At 41.3% G+C, this 25,159-nt stretch overlaps 1 protein-coding gene across 13 annotated transcripts in view; it reads left to right on the top strand.

Moving 5' to 3' along the window:
• LOC118210279 (disks large homolog 2-like) overlaps positions 1–25,159 on the top strand; it is a 128,961-nt gene that overhangs the window by 71,637 nt on the left and 32,165 nt on the right. For 10 of the 13 annotated variants that reach the window (XM_035386317.1, XM_035386318.1, XM_035386315.1 and 7 more), the window contains 9 exons: positions 7,807–7,860; positions 11,504–11,554; positions 13,368–13,492; positions 16,366–16,535; positions 18,312–18,448; positions 18,837–18,981; positions 19,228–19,390; positions 21,075–21,134; positions 23,008–23,163. In XM_035386317.1, coding sequence (XP_035242208.1) covers positions 7,807–7,860; positions 11,504–11,554; positions 13,368–13,492; positions 16,366–16,535; positions 18,312–18,448; positions 18,837–18,981; positions 19,228–19,390; positions 21,075–21,134; positions 23,008–23,163 — 1,061 coding nt within the window. The remainder of the gene's footprint in view (positions 1–7,806; positions 7,861–11,503; positions 11,555–13,367; positions 13,493–16,365; positions 16,536–18,311; positions 18,449–18,836; positions 18,982–19,227; positions 19,391–21,074; positions 21,135–23,007; positions 23,164–25,159) is intronic. The other 3 variants (XM_035386321.1, XM_035386327.1, XM_035386322.1) reach the window with 1 other exon arrangement.

Genomic DNA, 25,159 nt, shown 5'->3' with positions numbered 1-25,159 from the left:
GTGACTGCAGCACCTCTCAAGGGCACTGTTTATCAAAGCAGGCAGGAAAGACGAGGCAGGGATGGCGAGAGGCGTCGAGAGTGTTGTTAATTAGCGTGACATTTGAAACAGTACATGCAAATTCACAACTCCGAGCTATGGCTTTGTGAAGAGGAGAAACGTGTGAATGGAGCACGACTGTGTTCATTTGTGTGGGGCACTTCATGTCCGGTTACGCGTGGTTATTGACACGAGGAAGCTGGTTGTCACATGAAGATCGGTGTTGTGGTCCTCGTGTTTTGGCGATAAAGTTGACAAAGGTGTCAATGTGGTGCTGCACAGAACAGGTGCATTCTGATCGCAGATGTTTGAATGTGGTTCTTGATGGGTGACAAAGAAATGAGCTACACAACAGTTGGGTGACAGTGAACCGTGAAACTAATACTGTGTCTGAATTAAACCCCTTGACTACAACATGCACACGACTGTTCTCTTGAGCTCTGCTATTGGTTATTGGTCTAAGGCAGGGATGCCCAATCCTGTTCATAGAGATCTACTGTCTTGTAGGTTTTCGCTCCAACCCGAACAAAGCACACCTCATTCAACAGCCAGAGATTCAGCTGCTAATTAATAGAATTAGGTTTGCCATTGGGGTTGAAATTAAAAACCTACAGGATGGTAGATCTCCAGGAACAGGATTGGGCACCCCTGGTCTATGGCCTTCTCGGTGAGTGGGAGAAATTTTGATGATGACTATTTATATGTGAAGAAATGCCTCTAAAATATTGATGGTCACGTCTTGCACTATACCTAGATGCCGCACTAAATTATTGACTATGGTAAACTAGGACTGAACAAAGTGCAGTCCAAAAAAGTGAACTGAATAAATGCACGAAAAGGTAAATGTAGAGTTCTGTTGTGGTGAAGTCCTTGTTACTGTAGGCAGTTGCTAAACCTAATTCCTCGAAAACATGCTATTTCACATTTTCTTACAAAATGAGAGGAAAATGAACACATCACAATAGCAATCATCATTCTCACTATCAGCATTATTTTCATCATCATTGCCCAAGCTTTAATTGAGGTAAATCAGTATAATTGTTCCTGTTCTTTTTCTTTAACGTAGAACAATTTAAGCTGTCTTTTTTCATCAGGACATTTTTTTACCATTTACCATAGATATCTGCTAACTGGGTTTAATAACTTTTGAGGCAGAGACAGTTCAGTATTTCCCTGCTTTCATTTCTGGCATGAGTGGGCGAAATCCACTCAATGTGTATACCGCATTGTCTCAATGTCAGATACTGACATCAGTGAAATGATTGTTTTTAACTAAATTACAAAAGATATTTTCCTTTCATCCTCTGTATTGAATGAAAATAATGTCGGGTAAATAATAAGAAGTATTTTTATGTGCTGAGATCCAGTACTGAGGCATATATGAGCGGCCGTCTCTGACTTACAAACGTGCATTAGCACGATTTGTGGTATGAAGTTGATAAACCTTATTACTGCTCTGCCGTTAGATCTACAGCAGTTATTATAGGATATTATTGACAAGATTTTGACTTTCCACTTGATTAAAATTGAACAAAAAAGGCACCCATATGAAAAAAAACGTGTACACTCATGTTTCTGGTTCCTCCATTATTTCAGGAGGGTACGGACTAACAATTTTCAAATCCGTCAATTGAAATGGGCATCGACAGCCCCCACCCAGCTGCCACAGGCTGACTGCAGGCACTTGACCAATCAGAATTGCTCTTGCATGATGAGCCTGGTAAGCACTCTATCACGGGCAATAATACTCAGGTCTGCAGGCCTGCCAGCCAATCAGCACTGGCACTGTCAGGATTCACTTCGAGACCCTGAGCTGCCTCTCCACTTTCAATGGATGCTTTTGTTGAATGTACTGCACGAAAGCCCCAGCAATATCAGGACTTGAAATAAATTACTATTTTAATATTCATGCAAAAGCACATATGAGCTAGCCAATCAGTTTAATCAAAGAGCTAGTACTCAGGCCCCGATTTAATAAAGGATACGGTATTACACACGGTATTTGACACGGTAGGCGTCTACCGTGTCAAAATGTACGACTGGCCAAAATGTGCTGGGGAATTACTGACCACTTGAAATGTAAAATTAGTTTCTCTGGGTCTGCTGGTTTTCATTTTCACCGTAAAAATTTAGAGAAATTTAGACCCAAGAAACCAGGAGAGGTGAATTAACCATGTACTCATTTGCTTTAAGTTAATTGTTTGTGCTGAGTAAGAACAAGAAAACCAGCAGACCTACAGCTCTAGTTTGGGAAGCAGTGTTTATTGTGACAAATGTGATTGCATGTAAGGTACCAGCCTAGTTCCAACTTAAAGCACAATTCACCTGAGCAGTAACAAAAAAAAAAAGAATCCTGGTTAAGGTTAAACACTCTGTAATGAAGCTGTGCACAGAAGACATTTTTGATGAAGTTGCTGAGAGTAGAGAGGTGGGTAAAGACATTATTTCCCAAAAAGAGGACTTGCTGCTCAGTGGACGTGCTTGCGGTGAGACAGGCTTGTGATGGTTACTGAGCGCTCCATCACATTGACTCTAATGAGCTGTACTCAGCACATTCAATCACCCAGGTGGAAACAGTGGACTTAATATCGCAGCTTGACTCATAAGGCTGTTCTGGGTTTTATTCTTTTCCTAGACGTTCCCATAACATTTTTATTACAGGAATAAAAGTAAAACACAACGACATGAGAACACAGTGACATAGTGAGCACCATAGAGGAACTTCAGGCATTGTCCATTTTTACAGAGTGAATACCGTCAGTTTATGCTAGAAAATCACGAAGGAGTCATGAAGATGACCTCATCAAAAACTCAGTTAAGACCTCTACCAAGCACCCACTGTAGTCACATGTTCTGCTCCAGAGGTACTTCCTTAAATCCACATGGAAACATATGCACCTTGCAGGATGTGTTTAGTCTCACACATGACCATACTGGATGGTGTGTAGGCCATAGCTTTAAATAGAACCTATCTGTGTTTCTGGTAGAATACACGCAGTGTATCATATGGTGGTGTACTGTAAATTTGACATTTTTGCTAAGCAGGAAAATGCTCTTATCTTGATGGCTTTACACATAGCATTTGTATTTTTCTTTTACTGATTATTCATTTACGCAGCTCTATGTTAACTGAAACAATTCATGACACAATTGTTGATAACTACCACAACACGATGCTGCAACATTAATGCCAAACCAAGGTTTTGACCCTGGAATGTATGAGTAGCAAGCCTAGCTCCTTGAGTGTCACATGGAGCAGACAGATAATCCCCAGTTAGGTTTCTGGGCTGTCAGGTCCACTCACATCAGACAGTGCCCCTGTGTGTGGAGAGCGAGACACTCTCAGCTGCTGCCTGATCCTCCTTTCTTACCCTGTGGGAGATTGATGCAAGTACACTAGCACGCGCTGCACAAATATGCTAACTAACGCTAACGACAGTATTTTAAGTCATGCCCTGATTTTATTATTATTTTTAGAGTTGTGTGTATAAATGACATCTTTTTTTAAATAAACATTTCTTAAAGTGGTCTTCAAAGCAAGTATATATGTATATACGTATCTATATTTATTTAAGTAAATAAATAAATATATAGGAAAATAGTTGTGTGATTTAAAAAAAAAACAATGCTGTTCCTAAATCTGGGCAGTCTCACCCTGTTCTACCACCCTGTAGGTTTTCATGTCAATCTTAATTTGGCACACCTGATCTACTTATTAGCAACTTCACAAGATCTCTAGCTGTTAAATGAGGTGTGCTTTGTTAAGATTAGAGTGAAAACCTCCAGGATGGTACATCTCCAGGAAGAGGGTTGGGTAGCTCTGTCCTAAATCAAATTGTTGAAAGTGTGCTGTGCAGGCAATGGCAAAGATACACAAGTGTTGAGCTGAAAGGCACATCAGTGGCACTAATCTGTGCTCCTGTGGAGGTGCAATGTTCTTCAGAGAGCTACTGAGAGTTTTTCCTTCAATTTCAAACTCACAATGGGCTGTTCTGTATGAAAATAACACTCAGGGAAATTGTTTGGTTAGATGGTCTGCAAAGCTTTTCTTTTTTTTTTTTGACGAAGCTGCCTTAGAAGCCATTTTACTTTGTGTACGATTTGTACAGTACGTCTGGATGAAAATCACAATCTCACTGCTGACTGATTGTTTTTTTTTTTAAATATACATAATACATCATGCATTTCAGGCTCCCATTCAGCCTGTTTTCAGAATTTCTTCTATGCTAGGTTTACCTATCATTAATTAGATCACCATGTGCCGCCTGTGGGTACTATTGTACCAGAGGCTTTTGTCAAAAACAACACAAATACTTTACAGTACAGTACAGTGCAGTGAAAAAAGTATTTGCCCCCTTCATGATTTCCTCTATTCCTCTAATTTGTCTCACTGAATTGTTCTTGATCGGTTGCAAAGAAATAAGCTACGTAACAGTTTGGTCACAGCGATGACCATCAAACTAAAATTGTGTCCGAATGAAACACCTTTTTCACGCCATTGTATGTGTCTGGCCTGGCCTGTCTTTAGAGAAATGCCTATCACTGCTGAAGGGTATGGCAATGTTGTAGACTGTTTGAAACTGGAGATGTGTTCCTGGTCTACTGTCTATGAGGCCATTTTGTGTGTTGTCAATTCATTGGTCCTCACCTATTGATCTCCAACAGACAATAATAGATGTTTGTTTGTTGTTGCTGGTTAACAAAAATGTGTCCAATTTAGAGTACTCTACCGAGCAGCACTTACGTTTCAAATTTATAGTCTCAAATGAAATGCAGATACAATGGACACAGATAGAAACCTCTCCTGCTTTTTCTCAGTTCTATAAAAAACATTTTGAATACCTACAGTACACTTGACAAAAGTACTGGACAGTTATTCAAAAAATAGCTGCCACGATTTGTTAAGTACTGGGTATAAATAAAGAGGATGCTTTAGTATTTTTCATGCGTGTACCAGAGTAAGGTTTTGCACCGTCTGGAAATTTGGTTCCTGCGGCAGCGTGTTTTGTTCTGCTTGGAGGAGAGGGAAGGGTTCTTCTACGATAATGCCGTCTGATCGCTGATGTTATTGACTTTAGCGTTACTGTCTTCAAGCTCCCCCCCCCCCCCCCCCCCCCCGCAACTGAACACACATCTCATTCAGCTAACGCGAGGCTGTCACGCTCACGCCGCTGCATCCGTTAATGCAGTTATCAACCCCCCCCCCCCTCCCCCCCGTGAGCAGGTAGCATTTCAGTGGCTGCCATCGACCTCCGTCCCGGCTGCCAGTAATCCGCCTCTGTCTCTCCAACAGTCGTCCTTTTGTGCTCGGCGCGCCGGCTGCATGCTAACGCGCTCGGCGGAGAAGCGGGCCGACCCCCGTCCCCGCTGAATCGGGCCTGACGTGTTCGTTTGTGTGCCTCCCCTGTCCCTCGCTGCAGGCTTGTTAGCTGGGCTGAAAGGCAATTCAGCGGCCCTGTCTGCTCAGAACACTCTGGCTTTGTCCAGGGGGGTTTCTGCGCGTTTTTTTTTCTTCTTCCCGTTCCGTGTAGAATGATTGCTAGCCTGTGTGAAATGTCACCTCGTTTGTTGCGAAGCTAATTGGCCTCGAAGGCCGGTCTTCAATTACAAAGTTTGTTAGGTGCTTAGGCGCTTATCCAGCAGTTAGATTGGGTTCACGTTACTTCAATGGTGCCTGTGCTTGTGGTGAATATGTTGGATCTCAGGACTGAAAAAGTGCATATTTGTGGAGGCACATAAGTGAAATGTGTCCATTGTCTGACTGAATTAATGGAAAGACAACACTTCATCATGTCCTGATGTAATGCAGATAATAATAATAATAATAATAATTATAATAATAATAATAATAATAAAAAAACTGCAATCATATCAAAACCTGAGAAAATGGACTACCCCTTTTGCAAATCTCATACTTTTTACACTGATTTTTCACTGAAGAGATTCAGGTTAAGGACTATGCTTGAGACAGTGTCCAATGGCAGTGCTTGGATTTTTAGCCTCCTCTACATTACAAGCCTTGTTCCTGAAACATGACATCACGCTGCTTTGAGTTTGCCTGCCTTGCAGTTCAAACAGCATTATTAGCTGACTCGGGTGTGCAGCATGCATTTGCCAGATCAGTTTGGGCGGAGCTCCTGGAGGCCATGATTGCGTGTGATTGGCCCAGATGCGGTTGAAGAGACGGCGACCGATCAGCGGGCGCCACCTGGTCCACGCTGCGGAGCGACGAGATAGCCGGGGTGCGACCCGAATCTGCCGGGGTGGTGGGGGGGGCTAGTTCCCCTCTGAGCTGGTGTTTTCAGAGCAGGTGCTCTGGTTGCTCTCTGATAAGCTGTGTGTTTATTGACACAGGGAGACAATCTATTCCATTCTGACTGATTTGAAGAAGCAGAAAATCACACTACTCTTGCCAGCCCAGCTGACAGAAGAACCTCCTTCAGATATTATGCAGGAAATGGTGCTTTTTCCACGTGTATATTGTTTTCTAAGCATTCTATGAATTTGTACCAGGGTTACCAGGATGAGTAAGATCCACACAAGGCTACAGAATCACAGCTTACATAGGCTAAGAATTGATTGAATTTATCATTTAAAGCGTAAGTGTTACCATAATACTGGATGGCACATCACCAATTTATATTTGTACTGATGTCTAATACCGTCATAAAGGCTCTATTAAAATATAAAAAAGTGTGCTGCTGTGAAAAGTGTTACCTGGTAATGGCTGTATTTCTGCTTTCTCCCTTAAATTATACACAACAAAGTACTTTTCAAACCTTTGCTTTGCTTCTGTTCAGCTTCACTTGACTTCCTCAAACTCCCTGGTGCTCACTCATCGCTAACCTTTTCCAGATTATGTTTGTTCAAGCTCTAATGAGATGCTCTTGTTCTGGGCTGTGAAGTGACTAATCCTGCTAAGACACGGAGTTCCAGTGGGGCTCGTTTGGCAATATTGAGCACATCCTCTGGTTGCTGAGATGGCTGCAGTTTGCTTCAGTTTTAATACTCTGCTACATTTAGGCAATTAGCAGCAGCTGATATCCATAGGAACTTACACAATTTATGTTCTTTTTATATACTACCAGTTGTTATGCCTGGATATTTACTGAAATAATTCAGGTTAATAACCTTGTTCAATGGTATAACTGGACTAGCTGGAAATCAGGCTTACCACCTTGGAGCAGTAAACCCATTTCTCTAACCATTATGCTACACCGCCCCCCTGCCTTGGCTAGAAAATAGAGAAAAGGTGCTGGCTGGCAGTACTCAAGTCTGTGTTATCTCAAACTGATTGACAAAGAGAGGGAACGTGACTGTATTTGAGCATTTAATACAAGGTTTAAAACTAAATAAAAATGTTAAATGATAATTGCTTGTGATTGCACAGAGTAATTAGCATTGCAGAAAAGCCACATCCATGACAGCTCTTTAATAGATTAGATAGCTCTTTAAGAGAGTGCTTTTTTCCATCTAAGAACCACTGCATCAATTTTTTTTTTAAATACACAAATTCATGAATTGGAATTTAAAAGCTTTACAAATGCCAAAGTTTGAATAAAACATTAAGTTACTTACAAATTAATCTATTATATTCCCAACTGGAAAAATATGAAGTAAAAAACATTACATTTTTCAGTGTGTTTATTTTGTCTTGAGACTCTTCACAGAAATCATTATAGGAAGCTGAGTGCCAGTTTGTGTGTGTGTGTGCGCGCGCGCACGCGTGTGTGTGTGTGTTCTTATTTCCATCTCTTATCTTTTCAGGCAGGTCCTGCCCCTATGATTGTCAATGCGGATACACTGGACTCTGTACCGTATGTAAGTATGAGAGAATTCTTTGCTTTTCACATTCACAAACTCAGCTCCCGAAGATAGTTTAGTGGTTGCATACTCACAAATTGAATCCGAAGAAAAAGAATAAGACTTTTTTTAAGGACACATGCCAGCCAGTATATATTCAGCTAACACTGATCAATTGAGGTCAGCCGGGACTAAAACCCAAATGCATAGATGGGTTCCCAAGACCAGGAGCTGGAAACACTGTACTTCTGATCAGATTAAGCGAGAGGGAACAAGAAGCAGTATTAAGCACAATAGCAGACAGGACCAGTGTGTGGTCCAGTGCTTTTCTAAGGGATTCTAGGCATGATAGTTAATCATTAATAAATGACACCACACAAATAAAACTTTAATTATTTACCAAAATAGCCCAAAAGTCTTATTTAGGTTTGCATCAGCACTTTTCTCTTTCATTCATTATGAATGAGTGTTTCATGCTTCAAGTGCATTTGTTTCAGTTGGTTTAGTCTTTGAGTTACTTAACAAAGTCATGCTAGTAATGGTGACATATGCTCATATTTATGGTATGCATTACAATATGTGATTGCCTCCTGAGAGGTTGAAACTATATCTAAAATTATTGGTTTTAGTAGAAACAGGTAAAACTAGACATTCAAACAAGGTGATAGAGACACTAATACAAAGTGGTGTGTGAACGTCGGTACATCTGAAGGCTACTCGTGTTGGAGTGATAGCTACAGGTCACTCTATGCTCAATATACTGTACTGTGTCAGTGTGTTTTGTTCTTGAAATGATATTATAGTTCACATCGCTGTAGCTTGTCTTCTTTCCTTTCTGTTTTTCTTTAACCCTGCTGGAAACTGTTGACGTGTATCCAGTTCCGTCAGACAAAGCACTGTTCCGAATAATTAGAGAGCTTTGATCGGAATTGTGGATTGAGGCACTCTTATGATGTGATAACGTTTGAGAACATTTCAATCTCATAATTATGTTTATTTCCTACCATACAGGACGTTGTGCTGGAAAGATTGAATTTCTCTCTCTCTTAGCTTTTCAGTAGGCCTAATGTATGAGAAATCTATATTTGCCATCGCATCCGGATGATGCTAGAGAGATTAAGTGAGTGTTGCACTGAACAGAGTTGACGGAGTATCACACATCAGATAAGAAATGCAGTTTCATCCCAATTATCCACAAGACTGCGGATGAAATGGCCAATGAAAAGTAGTCTTGTGAAACGCACATTATACCCACATAAGTCAACAGTGTGGTTAATGTCAAATCCTAGACTTACAAAGGTCTTTAACCTGAAGAGTGAAAAAAGCTGTAAATCGCTGCTCTTTCAATTCCACTAAGAAAACTAACACTAAGCTTTTCTCATGGCATTATGTGTGATTGAGGTTGAAGAGCAATAAGAAGAATGTAACATTTATAATAGTGTGTTGATTTGAAGTTCAAACTTACATACTGCACCTTTAAAATGCTCAAAGAAGTGGTCTGAGGAAAAGTGCACTAGACATATTCAACTTAAGATCATTAATAGAATGCACTGGACACCTTTGAAGCTCTACAATGCTGGCCAATGGGACAACTCAGATTTTAACACATGCCCCCCCAGCCTCAGATACTGACTGGGTTAAACAGCAGTTATACTGGGTAAGAGGTTCCAAGTCTGACAATGGAAATCAGCTAATGTTCCCTCATTTTCATGGTTTTCATTTGCCACTATCGTTGTTTCTTTGTTTGCTTTTGTAGTCAATGTGCTGCATCTCGAAGTCATGTAAAGGCTACTGCACTCACACTTTTGATCAAAGTGATGTTCATCTGCAACTGTACCACATCACCTGAAATGCTCCGTTAACTGTCACAGTATAAAAAAATAAAATTTTGCCTAGTTACAATTAAACTTTGCCAACATGTTCCACATGAACTAAACAAGCACAATTTCCAGGGCAATGCTGCTCCTGTTGTCCTATATTTATTCATAACGTTGACATTGAAAGCATTTTTATTGCGATTCTCAACTTCTGTTTTCCCGTAGCTGTATCGCAGACCTCCGTCTGACTGTCTCATTAACGGTTGAAAGAGTCAGCAGGACGTGCGATAATAACCGGAAAGCCCCTGTTTGGAACTCCTCCGTGAAAACATTGATTAGCCTGTTAATCTCGGTGATTGAATCGCTGCTGAGTGACATGTCAGGGACTGGAGACTTGAGACATGGCGGAAACCTGGGAGGCGAAGGAAACGATCCGGTACCGTGACTCACCACAGTGTCAGCTGGCGGCTGGAGGCTATTAGTGACGCCGTTGTTTTTGGGAGATAGCAGGGTCAGCACTCTATTTTCTCTACATTATTGACGTGCTCAGAAGATGGTCTTATCCAGGGCAATGTTATATCGCCTGAATTGTACAGGTTCTAGATTTACTCAGCTGGAATTTCATTCAAATGCCTTTGAGGGTTTCTTTTTTTTTTTTTTAAACTTACGCATGAACTCTCTCTCTAACACACACGCACGCACACACACACACACACATACAAGAATTTATTGCTATACTTGTAAGGACTTTTCATTGACTACATTCATTCCGTAACCTCTAACCCTAACCCTAACCCTAACCCCAACCACTACATGCCTAACCTTAACCCTAACCTTAACCTATTTGTAACCCTATCGCTAACCCTAAGTCCTAACCCTGAAACAGCTTCTTGAACATGTGGGGACCAGCAAAAGGTCCCCACCTTGCATCATTTTCCTCATCTTTCTATCCTTGTGGGGACATTTAGTTCTCACAAAGATAGTAATACATGTCCATACACACACACGCACACACACCACAATCGGCTTTAATTTCATGGTATTTACATGCATATATATTTTACCATTTTACTGAAACTGTTTTTGTGTTGTGTCCACCCATTTTGTGGTTGGGAGAATGTGGAATTGCATGTACCATTCTGCTACAGAACGCACTTTCAGACTGCTATTCTAAACCTCATTTCAAAAGACTTCAGATGCTATAGTGTTGTCAGTTATTTATGTGGCAAATGCACAATTCAGAAGCTCATTGCCATTCCTCGAGCGTTATCCGTGGCTATTTCTGTGTCCAACCTTGGAAACAGGAATCACTCCTTCTCTTACTTTTCCTTAAGTGCGTTTCCCATTCAGTTAAGTGACTGTTCTGATATCAAGATTGGGAGGACAAAAAAAAGGACAGTTTTTCCTAGGTTTTGAATGATGTATTCAAAAAGGTAAACCTTGTTTAAAATATTTGGTTGCTTTAAAATATATGAAGAAACTGCTGAATCGTAGGACTGAAGGTTCACTGTGGCAAAATCCAATTATGAAAACAGAAGTGTAACATTTTTCATCTTTGTTTTGTGCAAGTTTGTGAAGGTGCTGTAGGCACTTTTCATACAATGTGCTGCTATATATAGTGATATTTATTTATATGGATCCAATGTGTACTGCATAGCAAAGCATCTCTCGCTTATATGTCGATAACTTAATTCTTGCGGTTATTAATTCTAATTTAAAGCCTTTTCCCCCTTTTTTTATGTTTGGAACAAGACAAGATATACAATACAATAACAACATTCATAAAAAAAACCTTAATTACTCTGCTTCATATGAGATTGTGTGTGTTTTCTGTTTGATTTTAGGTCAATGGGACCGAAATTGAATATGAATTTGAAGAAATTACCCTGGAACGTGTGAGTATTGAAAAAGGGTTCTCAAAACCGGACAGATAAAGTTATTATACATTTAGTATGTGACCGTACCCTGAGCTACTGCACATATAACACTATGCCCCATCCACAGTCAATAATCCAATAGACAACAACTAGTATTAATGCTGCTGTTCTCTCTTTAATGCGTGCGGTGCTTTCACAGAGTCTGGGCGTGTTACAGCTAACTCAGTTTGTGCCCTGGTGCAGTACCAGGCAGCTCAATATGTGGGCTCTTCTTCTTCTTCACTGCTCAGCAGAGGACAGAAGCGGGTGATGGCACCGTATTAAAACTTCATGGCCTCCGACCTCTGGCGTTTCGGCTTCATTTGAGAGCCCCCTGGAAAGCAGGACGCTCCAGGGAGGAAAAAAGGCGCAGACATTTATCCGAGCTAAAAGAACGGGCGGTCGATACTCTCCCCCCTGAAACACTAGCCCCGGCTAACGATTGCCGGGACAGACATCAATACGGGATTTATGTCATATTTCTAATGTCATTATCTCGTATATCGCCGCCGCAATGTCGTTATTTTAATATGGCCATGTTTCTTTTTGCCTTTTTTAAAATTTCATTAGTTACTTTTTTTATTTAAGTTTGCTGTGTCATTCAGCAACGCCCTTGACTTATACAGTCGCCTACCCGGAATATAAGCAATCTCCGTGATTACCGCTGAGAGAATCTGATTAGGAAATTGCCGGAATGAATGTCTCTTTAGGAGGCAGATAAAAACGCGGTGCATCTCAGCAGCAGTGCCCACTTATTTCCACATTGATTCCATTCCGAGACTTACAGGGAGAATAAACCTAAGGGAGGAAGAAAAAATGCTGTTTCATTATCTTTTGAAGTCGTTTGACCTGCTTGACCAGCCCAGTACGCCCTGCCTCTGTATTGTAAACAGTATCCAATTAGAAATATTTCATGGGAGCATGGCTATAATGAGAGCATTCCATTTTGGAATTCTGAATCTGAGAGACAGGCTGTCGGGGCATTGGGGAAGCTCTAACTGATAAGTGGGTCTCCATACCCACAGTGGCATATTGACAGCTGTTGACAACAGAAATGGAATACACACGGATGGAAATGAAACAATTTGGATATAGTCTATCATTTATTGAGCAGTACTGTGGAGTTTAGAACTGCAGCCTCATTATCTTGTTGTCTGGACTAAGGAGAGAGATTAGCACATTTAGCCTGATTGACCTACAGTATACACTGGGGTAGTTTGCTCTTGGTGCTGTGCTTCTATGCTGGGGCCTATTGCATTGCATTATGCCATTAAAACACAACTCAGAAAGGTGGCCTCTGGTGTGGATTCAATCATCTTCTCTCCTTTACTTGGATACAGTGAAATTAAATGCAAGTGCTCCATTGTTGTCTTAATAAACAGAATTTTGTGATCACACAACAAGCTGGGTGACCACAAAAATACACTCGACATTGCATACAAAGAAAGGGAAAGCAAGCAATTGAATGTTAATTGAATCCAGGACTCTAATCATCAAACTTAAAGGAGGTGATTCATATATGAGTAAGAAATAATACTTCCACTGTAAACATGTACATATAACATTGATAGCATTTTAGCTCAGGCCACATTCAATTCAGAGGGCATTTTATTCCAAGCAGTGATTTGGTTTTAGCCATCACTTCAAAATGGCAGTACCAGCTGAGCCTGTGCATACAAGAAAAAACTGAACATTATAGAAGTTGTATGTCAACCTAATCAAGTTCAAGCATTTCTACAGTGATGGCTTCAAAAGACTAATGTCATTTGCACAATGTGGATTTGGTTTCCAGGGTAATTCAGGTCTGGGGTTCAGCATCGCCGGAGGAATGGATAACCCCCACATTGGGGATGATCCCGGAATATTCATCACCAAGATCATCCCGGGCGGGGCTGCTGCTGAGGACGGCCGGCTCAGGTGTGTCCCCTCTCGGTGCCGACTCCTGTTTCTGCGTATTCAGGGGGTCCTTAAAACTCCCAGCCCCATGGTGGTTGAAGCTCCGGCTACTGGATCTCCCTGAAGGTTCAGCAGAGATTCATTTTTCACAAATCTGTCCTCGGGTTCTGTTAAATCCTTTGTTTTGTGCTGACTGAGGGTGTTATGTTGCGGGCTTTAGAGGTACAGGTATAGTTTAGGCTTAAATTGGCGGAAGTGTAGTGTAATGGGTAAGGAGCTGGTCTTGTAACCTGAAGGTCAGAGGTTTGATTCCCAGATAGGACACGGCCATTGTACCCTTCAGGAAGGTACTTAAGCTGCATTGCTTCAGTATATATCCAGCTGTAATAATGGATACAATGCAAATGCTATGTAAAAGGTTGTGTAAGTTGCTCTGAATAAGTTTGTCTGCTAAATGCCTGTATTTAGACACCTGACAGTCACAGACATGGTCGACCTTCTGTTGATATCAAGGTGCACTCTGTTGAAAGCAATAACATACCACCCGTTGACCCATGTCCTGGTACATAGCATTAGAGGCTGGTGCCTCCAGACACAGAAGAGGCGGTGTGTGTGCATGCATGTGTGTGTGTGTGTGTGTGTGTGTGCGTGTGTGTGTGTGTGTGCGAGTGTGTGTCTGCTCAAATAAGGTTTAGTCAGAAAAGATTTTCTAAGGCACTAAGAATGAGAAGAAAGATAAATACATTGTGCCTGGGCTCACCGGTAACAAAAAAATTAAATTGTGCTGCTCTAACAGGAGGACAACAAACAACAATGCTATGACTTGATGGAAGATGGCTATCTAACAAAGTAATTTTATTTTCATAGAAATCCTTCAGGAGTGTATTGATGACTCTGATTCTACTGTCAGTGAAAGACAATTATAAAGAAGGACAGTTTAATCTCCTGCACTGCCTGCCTTTATAATTCCATTTTGGATGCCCCTGTTTACACATTGCTTTAGACTGTGCAGGCTTGCTTGGTTGTTACCTTTTCCAGCAGTCCAGTTTCATGGACAAGGAGACACTGCATAATTACGTCATAGTCTTAGTGTTAAACCTTAAGAGCTAATAGGTTTTTGGTCTAGGTTTAGGCAATCTAAAATGATGAATAGCTGATTTAATTAAATAATCCAATAACCAAAAGCTACTTTTGAGGCAGGATTTTGAGTCTCCAAATTTTGAGTCTTCTGTTCAGACTTAGGCATTGCAAAATAAATGATTGTTGTAAAACAGCAACCTTTTTAGGCATAAGTCATCAAGAATTTTTCTTGCCGGTGTGTAATGTTTTGAGCTTGTGTACTGAACAAGTCATGGTTTGTTTTTGCAGGAGAAACTATGCGTGTCCTTTCATGCAAGCCTACCAAAATAAACACCGTTAGAAATATCATTTAATTGGCTAAAATGCTTTTTAGTCATTGCTATAATAGCTTGCCATTGGCTGGCTGTGTACTGGGCAGAATGTATACTGTCCATGCTGGCGTACGGTGGCTCCCATTGGCTATACTGAAGGAATTATATTTTTCATCCCGGACAAAGTTTTGAGCTCTGGGACCAAAAACCTAGGTTCGAGTCAACAGTCATTAAGTATGAGCTGTTCTAAGACTCTTCCAACCATGATTTTGAGCAGTCCCAGATGCCCTGATATGTTCCAGCATGTTTGAATTTGTCAGCACACTGTGTCTTGTGGTGTGAGCCCTGCTTGATGAGTTGTCATAACGGTGATGAGCAATAGCCAATGAGAGTGGGAGGAGAAACCGGAAAGTGGATTACTAAAAATCAACATGGCTTCAAATTTCAGAATCTGAATTTAATGATTGTCATGTCATACAAATGGTTATTAGGAACTTGTAACAAAACAATAGCACAAATACATCCTTCCTGGCAACGCACAGACAATTGTTGTCCCCAACCATTATCTCCTCCTTACAGTATATTGCATTTTGTCCTATTCTTCTGCTTTTCAACAAAAATGAGCTGAAAGAAAATAAACAGTCACCGCTGGCAGAGTTTTGGGATGTCCGATATGAAAGATCTTGTAGTGTGGTGTGTGCAATGTCACATCGACAAGACGAATACAAGAAAGAATGCAATGTAATGTAAGCGGCACAGCAATTTCTGGATTTTGAAAGTTGTGTAGACCACATGTACAATTAAGGGGTTGAGCTTTTAGACTTAGGTTGAACAAAAGAGGCTTGCATTTTGATATGCTTTGTTTCCGGGCGAAACTGTGCATCAGATTGCCACAGATGCTCCGCAGTTTAATCTCTGTCATTCTCTGAGCACAGCACAATCTAACAGCACTGTCCTTGAGCAAATCAGTGCAAATGTCACTGCAGTATTGACGTTTGAGAGCTCATTAGTGCATAGCCTCTATCTCTATCTCTCTGTGTCTCTCTCACTGTCTCTATCTCTGTCCCTATCTCTGTCTCTCTTGCTCTGTCTCCAGACCATACTACGGTACTCCTTCCTGTTCCCACTACACTATCATTGACACTGCACTACATATTCTCTGATAATTAATAAGGTAGAATACCCTGTTCTCTAAAGTTTAACCTGAATCTTAAAGTTTGTCCTCTTTTTTAAATGTTCTTTTTGTACCTTTCACACCATGAAATGATACCACCCTCAAAGGATGTTAATTAAAAAGCTCTGACAGCCATTCTCTCCCTCCCGTGCTCTTTCTCACTCTCTCTCTCTCTTGCTCTTTCTCACTCTTTCTTTTGGCTCTCTGGTGTTAAAGCAGGGTTCACAACGTTACGGAATTCATAAAACAGCCAAACGACCGAGTCTTGTGCTAGTTGATGCATGGGGTCTAGGCCCTCCGGGTGACCCCTCCTCCCTGCCTGTCTCCAGGGTCAACGACTGCATCCTGCGGGTGAACGAGGTGGACGTGTCGGAGGTGTCGCACAGCCGGGCCGTGGAGGCCCTGAAGGTGGCGGGCTCCATCGTGCAGCTGTACGTGCGCCGCAGGAGGCCGGTCCTGGAGACTGTCAGCGAGATCAAGCTCATCAAAGGCCCCAAAGGTGGCGTCCCCAGCCCTATCTTTAGCCCACCCCCCCCCTGCCCCATCTGTTGCTCCTCCCCCCTGCTCACCCTTGTCCCTGTCTGCTGCTCTGCTCCCTGCTCTGCCCCTGCCCCTGTCTGCAGCTCCTCCCCCTGCTCTGCCCCCACCCCTGTCTGCAGCACCTCCCCCTGCTCTGCTCCCACCCCTGTCTGCAGCTCCTCCCCCTGCTCTGCACCCACCCCTGTCTGCAGCACCTCCCCCTGCTCTGCCCCCGCCCCTGTCTGCAGCTCCTCCCCCTGCTTGGCCCTGTCCCTGTCTGCACACCGCCCCCTGCTTATCTCTGTCTGTAGCTCCTCCCCCTCCTCGCCTCTGTCTGTAGCTCCTCCTCCTGCTCACCCCGCCCCCGTCTGCAGCTCCTCCACCTGCTTGCCCCACCCCCTGGAGCACATTTCAATGTGTACACACTGTACTTAATGAATTATGCAGAAGGAATAAATACGATGGCATTGCATGACCACACATGGAGACCTTCCTTTTGTGTGTGCTTGCATTATGTCTTTCAGCAAATGCCATGCGAAATCAATGACTTGCACAGGCATTTTTTTTCACACGACTCTTGGTGGTTTGCTGCAATCTTTGTAGATTTCCCCTTCATTAAACCCCTAAAATGCAATAAAATAAAATTAAAATAAAAAAAATGCAGAGGTTAAAAAAGGCAAGCACACTGTGCATCCTAAAAAGTGCACGTCCAGGGTTGCTGTTTTTCTTCTTCTTCAGACTTCTTCAACGCTCCCTGCACTCTGAGCACAAGGCTTGCATTTACTGCCCACAGATTCCTAATGGGGGTTAAATATTTATTTCTGTATTTTTCAGAAGGCTGTGCTCATTTCTTTGCAGCCAAAGCAATTCCATGTCAGCAAGAGCTCCTTTCACTCAATAAACCCCCGACTTCTCTCCCCACAGTCTTAAAATGCTTCTAATTGAATTTCCGAGAAACAATTGTTTGACCTTTTCCAGTGTTCGTGTAAAAGCAGCAGAAATGTTGACATCCAAGCTTCAGGAGGCTTACAGCCTCTGTCTGTATGTTTCATCACAGAGTTTAATTATTATTATTGCTGTCGATGTTGTTGTTATTGTTTTTGTTTTTGTTTTTGTAGTTGTTGTTGTTGCTGTTGTTGTTGTTCCTCTTCTTCATCTTCGTCTTCCTCTTCCCCCTCCTCCTCTTCCTCCTACAGTTTCAGTTAGTTGTTTCCCATAGATATATTGACACTGACTGAAAACATTAGACCCACAACACTGACCTCTGTACTCTTTACACAGAATTCAATTACATCTTCACAAAATCACATATTGAAGTCCTGAAATAGGGTTACTTTGTGTTTCTTCCTTATATTTTTACCCGCTTCTTCAAATTCTCCATCTTCTTAAATACTTCAATCACTGTTGGTTTTGGTCAAAGTGGTTATTGTTTGTTTCCTGCACTGCCCAGGAAAGTTGTTCTTGTTTCACCATAGACCCCATCAAAGACATTATTAATAAACCCCTTGTCACAGTTCCGCTTTTCAATAACCACAAAAAATAGCAACTTGTTTGGCTTTTCTGCCGTCTGTTCACTATTTTAGCAAACAAGTCACCAATGGTATCAAAATAGCTTCTGACAAATCCATTTTTGCTGTGTTGTTAAGTGTTTGCACGGAATCGCATCTTATTCTGCTACTATCCGAGGAGTTCCCGATTTCCGAAACGGAACCTAGTGAATCTGGTTGTTCTACTACCCCCTCCCGTCTCTACACAGGGTTGGGGTTCAGCATTGCCGGTGGAGTGGGTAACCAGCACATCCCGGGGGACAACAGCATCTACGTCACCAAAATAATAGATGGGGGTGCGGCACAGAAGGACGGACGGCTGCAGGTCGGCGACAGGCTGCTCATGGTGAGCAGGTGACCCTACTGAGCCAATCAGGAGCATGACCGCATCAATGCTTTTCGCTTTTGAAACAAAATCGATCACTAAAAACGCTCACCTTTAGCAAATGGAATTATCTCCTTGTATCCCACAAGCAATGTATTAACATGATTTTCTTATTGGATTATTTCAACATTATTAATTACTTTTTTAGTTAATCTATTCCTTTGATCCCGGGACAATTAACTGAACAAGCAGTTATTTATTGTATTAGCACATTATTCTGACATCTGTTTCTCGACCAACTTCGTACTAGCTGTTTAATTTCTAAATGCTTATTATCTTTTTTATCATCATATTTCACATGTTTTTGCCACTAGAGGGAACTGTATCTCTTCTGACTTTCCCACCACAGGTGAACCACTACACGTTGGAAGAAGTTTCTCACGAAGAAGCGGTAGCCATATTGAAAAACACATCTGATGTAGTTTATCTGAAGGTGGGCAAGCCCACCAATGTTTACTTGAGTGACCCCTATGGGCCTCCCGATATCACACACTGTAAGTGTATTATATTTTTGCACGTGATCAATCCTTCTTTGCATTCGAATGACGATCCATAGCTGTGTCTGCTTAACTGTTAAATAGTATTCTAACATCTGAAAATACCTATATAAAAGTGTATATACTGTATGATTACAACTGTCTGTTGTAATAAATTACATCTGGACATGACATCATTACATGATAAACATTACATCCGAAGGCAAGAACAGCCTGGTTGACCTTGTTCTTTTGCGCCTGCAGCATTCTCTCCAGTTCTTGAAAAGCATATCTCTTCCCTCGGCACTGAATCTCTGGAGTACAAGACTGGTCTTCCTCCTATCTCTCCTGGAAGGTACTCGCCCTTTCCCAAACACATGCTGGGGGAAGAGGACGTCAACAGGTTGGAGGGTTTTTCATTCTTACGGTAATTACAAATCTACCATTTTGTCTGTGTGTCCAAATGCCGAGCAAAATGTCAGAGCTACAAGTCATGTGACTCTGCATGGTGTTGCTGTTCCACTGCTTAGGCCTTGGCAGCAGTGTTCATAAGCTTGAATATTTTATTTAAATATAATTCTCCTGTCAATGATAAGCAGAACTGCAGAAATAGCAAAATACCTTCAGGAGGAGTTCACAGTCCTTAAAAGTGTTAATTGATGAAGTGCCATAGTTCTTAAATCCAAGCCTTCCAACAAAATGAAGCAGTTTTTACTGGTCTCACTTTTTCATCCTCCAATGTTTCTCATCATAATTCTATTGCTCTCTCTCACTAACAGATTGTTCTCTCTCTCTTAACTTCATATTGAAATTCAGCTTTCTCCACATGACGAATGTTAGGTATCATCCAGCCAAAGTGCATGCATAATACCTGCACGATCAGTAATGTGATTCAACAACAATAAAACAGTCGCAACAACGGTAATGATATTGATGATGAAGATAACAAACTTATTTTAAACAGTATGAGACTCCACTCTTTCACTCACTTTCCCATTACCATTATCTCTCAAATTGAAATTCAAAATGCTTTATTGGAATGACAAGATATACAGTTTCTTATATTGCCAAAGCGCAGAAAAGAATGGAAGACATAAATATAAATCTAGACATATGGTGTTCAGACAAATATAGTCCTATTATCTCTCTCTCTGTTTATCTCTCTCTCTCTCTCTCTCTCTCAATTCAATTCAATTCAATTTGCTTTATTGGCATGACAGAACAGTACATTTCGTATTGACAAAGCATACAATGTTATAAAAAACATACATTTAACACATTATCTGTATTCCTGTCTGTATTCCTGTCCAGCAACACAGTGACATTCTATCAAAAAAGATAGAATGTTCATTCGGATTGAGAGTCTACAAACCATCTCCATCCAGTTTTGTTGTATACCAGGGAGTATTTTCTCCCTGAGGAAAACACACCCAAACCACTCTGCTGGGAATAGACTCCGGTATCAAAGGCTCAGACAGCTGGATATTCATTTTAAAAGAGGCGTCCTCTTAATTGATCTCCCGTTGCGCTCAGAATTGGCTCCCCGCGGAACTACAGGGTTTGTGCTCAGCGCTCTCTGTCTCTGCGTATTAACGTTAGCGCCCCACGGCACTGTATTAGCGTGAGCTCACCGCTAACTTAAGGTTATTCAAATGGCAAGGGGACTCAGTGCTTTTACAGTGTTGCAGTAAGGTGACGATTGTCTGTAGGGAATAACAGCATTGTATTAATGTTTTTTAAAATATATATCCTAGCTTGCTGGTATATGACATAATTTGTCCTTTTGCATTTTAATGATATTATATAAATGAGGAGGAAACATAATGGAAAGTTTTGTTTTTTTACAAAATAAAGCTAATGTCACATTTGTGTTTTCTGGAATTGTCCCATCCGTTTTGGGCTGTGACACTTGACTCACAGATGACGTATTGTTCTCGGCTGTATTGTCATAAAATGTGTGAATGTAAAAAATACACTTTAAAATAAATTGTCACAATATGCATTCTATACGGCGGCGAAAACCAACGTTTTGTGCAAAACTGAAATCACTGCTTCATATCACCGTGGTTTTATGTTGTTCTTTTTCCCCTCTGTTTCATTTGCTCTGTTAGAAACACCTCATTAGACGAGGGGGAGGGTCACCGGTTTGAGTCGCAGCACTTCCAGTTAAGGTGAGACTCCGAACGGCAGCGGCAGCATACCAAAGTCTTCATTCAGACCCGGTTCTCCCATTTTAAAAGGTCAATGCTTTGATCCTCGAGGGGTGAAAACATTTTCTTAATGAAAGCGAATCCTAAGGGTTCTGCTGTTTAAAGCAATTATCTTGAGAGGCCACTGCTGCAGTTTCTGTCAAATGTCAAAGCATGTCAGGGCAAGAAAACAATGCGTGCCGAAGCAAGCGTCTTTTTTAAAGTTTAATTGGGGCTAGAGTGCGTTTTGACTGTGTTACATCTGATTATTTTTCACACTTTGAAGGCTTTTTCCTCTCTGTGTTTGCATCGTTCACCTTTGAGAAATAAATCTAAGACTTATACATTAGGTCTTTTTTTGGAAAAGGAATATCAGCGAAAAAATGTTGACAAAATCCAAATGAGATGTAATTATTAGTTGAAAACGTGAAAGTTCACTTATTAAAAGTTTGTGTGGAAGTAAGCATTTAGCTTCCCACCTTCAGAAGTAAGGGTCAAGCTTTTCACATATCCTTCACTTATGGAAGGTGCTGTGTGCTTCATTGTCTAACTAAATTGGAAGCACTTTCATGCTGCGATACGCAATGTCCCAGTGGTCCAGTGGTTTTCCATTTCTGTAGCATGGACTAAGTCATTACTTGTAAGCAAATGAAGATGGGTGACAAATTAAAGGAAAAACCAACATGAAGTGTCTTAGTAAGGTGTTGGGCCACCACAAGCTGCCAAAACAGCTTCAATGCACCTTGGCATAGATTCTACAAGTCTGTGGATCTCTGCTGGAAGAATGGAACACTATTTTTCCAAAAGATTTGGTGTTTTGATGATGGTGCTGGAGAGCACTGTCTAACACCTCGGTCCAAAATGTCCCATAGGTGTTCAATTTTTTTCTCACCCATGTCCCTTTAGGGGCTCTGTATGATCACTCAGAATGACTTTGTATTAATATGCAGTGACCCTTCCCTCTAAGGGGATGACGGTTGTGTAAGTTGCTCTAGATAAGAGTGTCCATCAGGCCCTGGTCACTTAGGGGTACAGCATTCAGGCCTGTACCATTCTCTGGGTGTATGCCACATTTGCACTCGCTCACTTGTCGAGAATATGGTGAAGGATGACTCATCTGACCATATCACTTTTTTCCACATCTCTGTAGACCAGTGCCTATCGTTTTTGCACCACCCGAACCCTCAACTGTGCATTCGTCTTTGTAATGATGCATTAACATTTTCAGTCACCTGAGGAAGAGTTGCTCTTCTGTTTTTCCGTACATATCGCACTAATGCAACAGCACGACGATCATTGAATGTGCTCTTTCAAGTCAATTTCCGACCCGATATATTGATGTTTTTCCCCATAGGCTTAAATGCAGACCTTTGTCACTTTACTGACTCTCCCTACTGAAACACTAGCCAGTTGAGCAGTCTTTGTGACTAATACTTCTGCCATCCATACCCCAGTAATGAACCCTCTTTCAAAGTCACTTGATCTTTTCCTCTTGCCATCTTGATCCAAAATCGAGGTCAGCTGGGCCTGCTCAGCATTTTTATACATTCCACAGAACATGATAGGATGTTAATTGCTTAATGTATCATGCAGTACAGCTGTATGGAAGCATCTGAATTGGATATGTTTCTCCACCCATTTATTCAGGTTTTGCCATTAATTTGTCTCCTATCTGTATATAACTTGTGAGAAACTCAGCTGAAGCCCATTTTAAATCCAGGTGCTCTCTACATTCTCTTTCTCTCCCTCTCTCCCTCTTTCCTTCTCTCTCTCTCTCTCTCTCTCTCTTTCTCACTCCGTGCATGGTAACTCTACTAACCCCATTCACTCTCTCTGCTTGTGTATTGATCCCTAGGCCTCCAGAGCCTGTTTACAGCACTGTGAACAAACTGTGTGACAGAGCACCCTCTCCCCGCCACTATTCCCCTGTAGAGTGTGACAGAAGCTTCCTGCACCCCGTCCCCTTCCCTCACGTCCACGTAGGCCTGCTTCCTGACACCGAGATCACCAGGTACTGACACCCTGTGGTTCTCCTCCCTGCGTGTGTGTGTGTGTGTGTGTGTGCGGATGTGTGTGTGTGTGAGGATGTGTGTGTGTGTGTGTGTGTGTGTGTGTGTGCCCTCCCTGCTTTCTTAGCCTCTGCATTTCACTCCTCATTATATCTGCTGTGCTGCTTTTAAACACCTTCATGCATTTGAATCACCCATGTCTGTTCCTCAGTTGGTCGACATGGTTATTGCAGTGATGCTTAGCTTTGGGCTTTTTGCATTTATTTTTACATACAACATATACTTACAGTGTACTGTATGTGCTGTGTGTGAAAGATATGGCACCCAATCACTCCTGTAGTACTACTTTGATTTGAAATGTAAATGCTGGGGAATAGGGGAATGGGGAATTTTCAGATGCAACAGAAATGGCTTCTCGCAAGGATACATATTCAACATGACTTTACTCAGCAATCCTTCTATTGGCATGTTTGCTGTGGAGGCTTATAGTTTGGTGTGATCTTGCAATGGATTGAGTTAAGTTCTTTAAGAACAAAAGGGATGCGCACATTTTCCTTGTTGGGTGTGTTTTAGTTTAATATCTTTTTCGTATAAGCGGTCATGTGTTCATTGTCTTTGACAAAACCCAGTCCAAAGCAATGGTGCCCAGCCATAATGTTGTGGTCTAGTTTTCATATGTATGCAAATGGGACAATGGTTGCAGATATATTGGCAGGAGAACTACATTTTGTGAGATTCTTTCACTGTTGTCCAATCCCACAGCTGGTTTCGTCTTTGTGGAAGAGCCAAAAATGATTCTCTCCGTTGTGCTCATTCATAGCTGTACGATGAATCTGATTGTCTGTTCCTCATCAAACGCGAACATACGAGACTTTGAATAATGAGATGTTGATTTCTTAATTGGTTGCCATGGGAATCTAAAATATTTATATTCCAGAACAGTACTTTCTAGACAAGCAATAAACACTTCATTATTCAGAGAACAGTCTGAGTGAGTCTCCTTCATCAGATGTTTTAAAGGGATAGTTCACTTTCTGGGGTGATTTGACATTGTTTCAGTTGTTTCATTTACTTCAAATAACTCCACAGCAGCCTGACTGTGATGGTATGCCTTCAGAGTTTGTAAATTTGTGTTTTACCTGATTATCTTTCCAAATATAATTGTTTATATTTTATGTTAATATATAAGATAAGTCACATATAACCACTGTGTTGTGCCTATAACATTAATTTGTTCATATATGCATAACAAAACAGTACAATCTGCATTAGAGGTACTAACAAGGTGTTTTCTTTTTTCAAAATGTCAATAATTGCCAAAGAAAAAACTACTAGTGAACTACCCCTTTTACTGTAGTGTTCTCAAAAAGGTATATTTTGTCCTTGATTTGTCTGAATTTGTGAAGATTTATTATTTAAATTAGTATTCCTTTTTTCTTTGCAGTATATCACAATTACCATTTGTCTGTGCAGTTCATTTGTCTGCTTATTAGTGTAATCAGAGTTTTGTTTTTGGCTTTTTAATGCACACACACGTATACAAACACACACGCACGCACTCTCTCACACACACACACGTATGTACACACATACACACACACACACCTCTTGATAATCTACTTAAGCTGCAGCCTTGTTCCTGAAGTGCTATCTGATGGACTAAGTGCAGTGTAGCTTCAATATTATGTCTGAGTCACAGGACGTACAGGGCCTCAGCCTGAATTTATGGCACAAGGGTTAGAGAGAGAATTTGTGACTCTGTAAGCAAACACTTTCAGTGAACACACCATTGCACTTTAATTAAGAGACCCACTGAACAGGAGTATTTACAATTAAGTCAAGTCAAAATAATGGACAGCAACATTACATACATTTTAAAGTGCTTAAATCCTGTGCTACTCATTTTTTTTATTTGGCTCCTCTCATGAGGATGTCTTATTTTCCAGTTTTTTGGTTTTTTTTACATTTATGTTTTCTTTGGTGCTCGCCAGTTTTGCT

This window comes from Anguilla anguilla, chromosome 12 (assembly GCF_013347855.1).
Source record: "Anguilla anguilla isolate fAngAng1 chromosome 12, fAngAng1.pri, whole genome shotgun sequence".
NCBI lineage: Eukaryota > Metazoa > Chordata > Actinopteri > Anguilliformes > Anguillidae > Anguilla > Anguilla anguilla.
The sequence above is the reverse complement of the archived record's forward strand: the minus strand, read 5'-3'. Positions and strand labels throughout refer to the sequence as shown.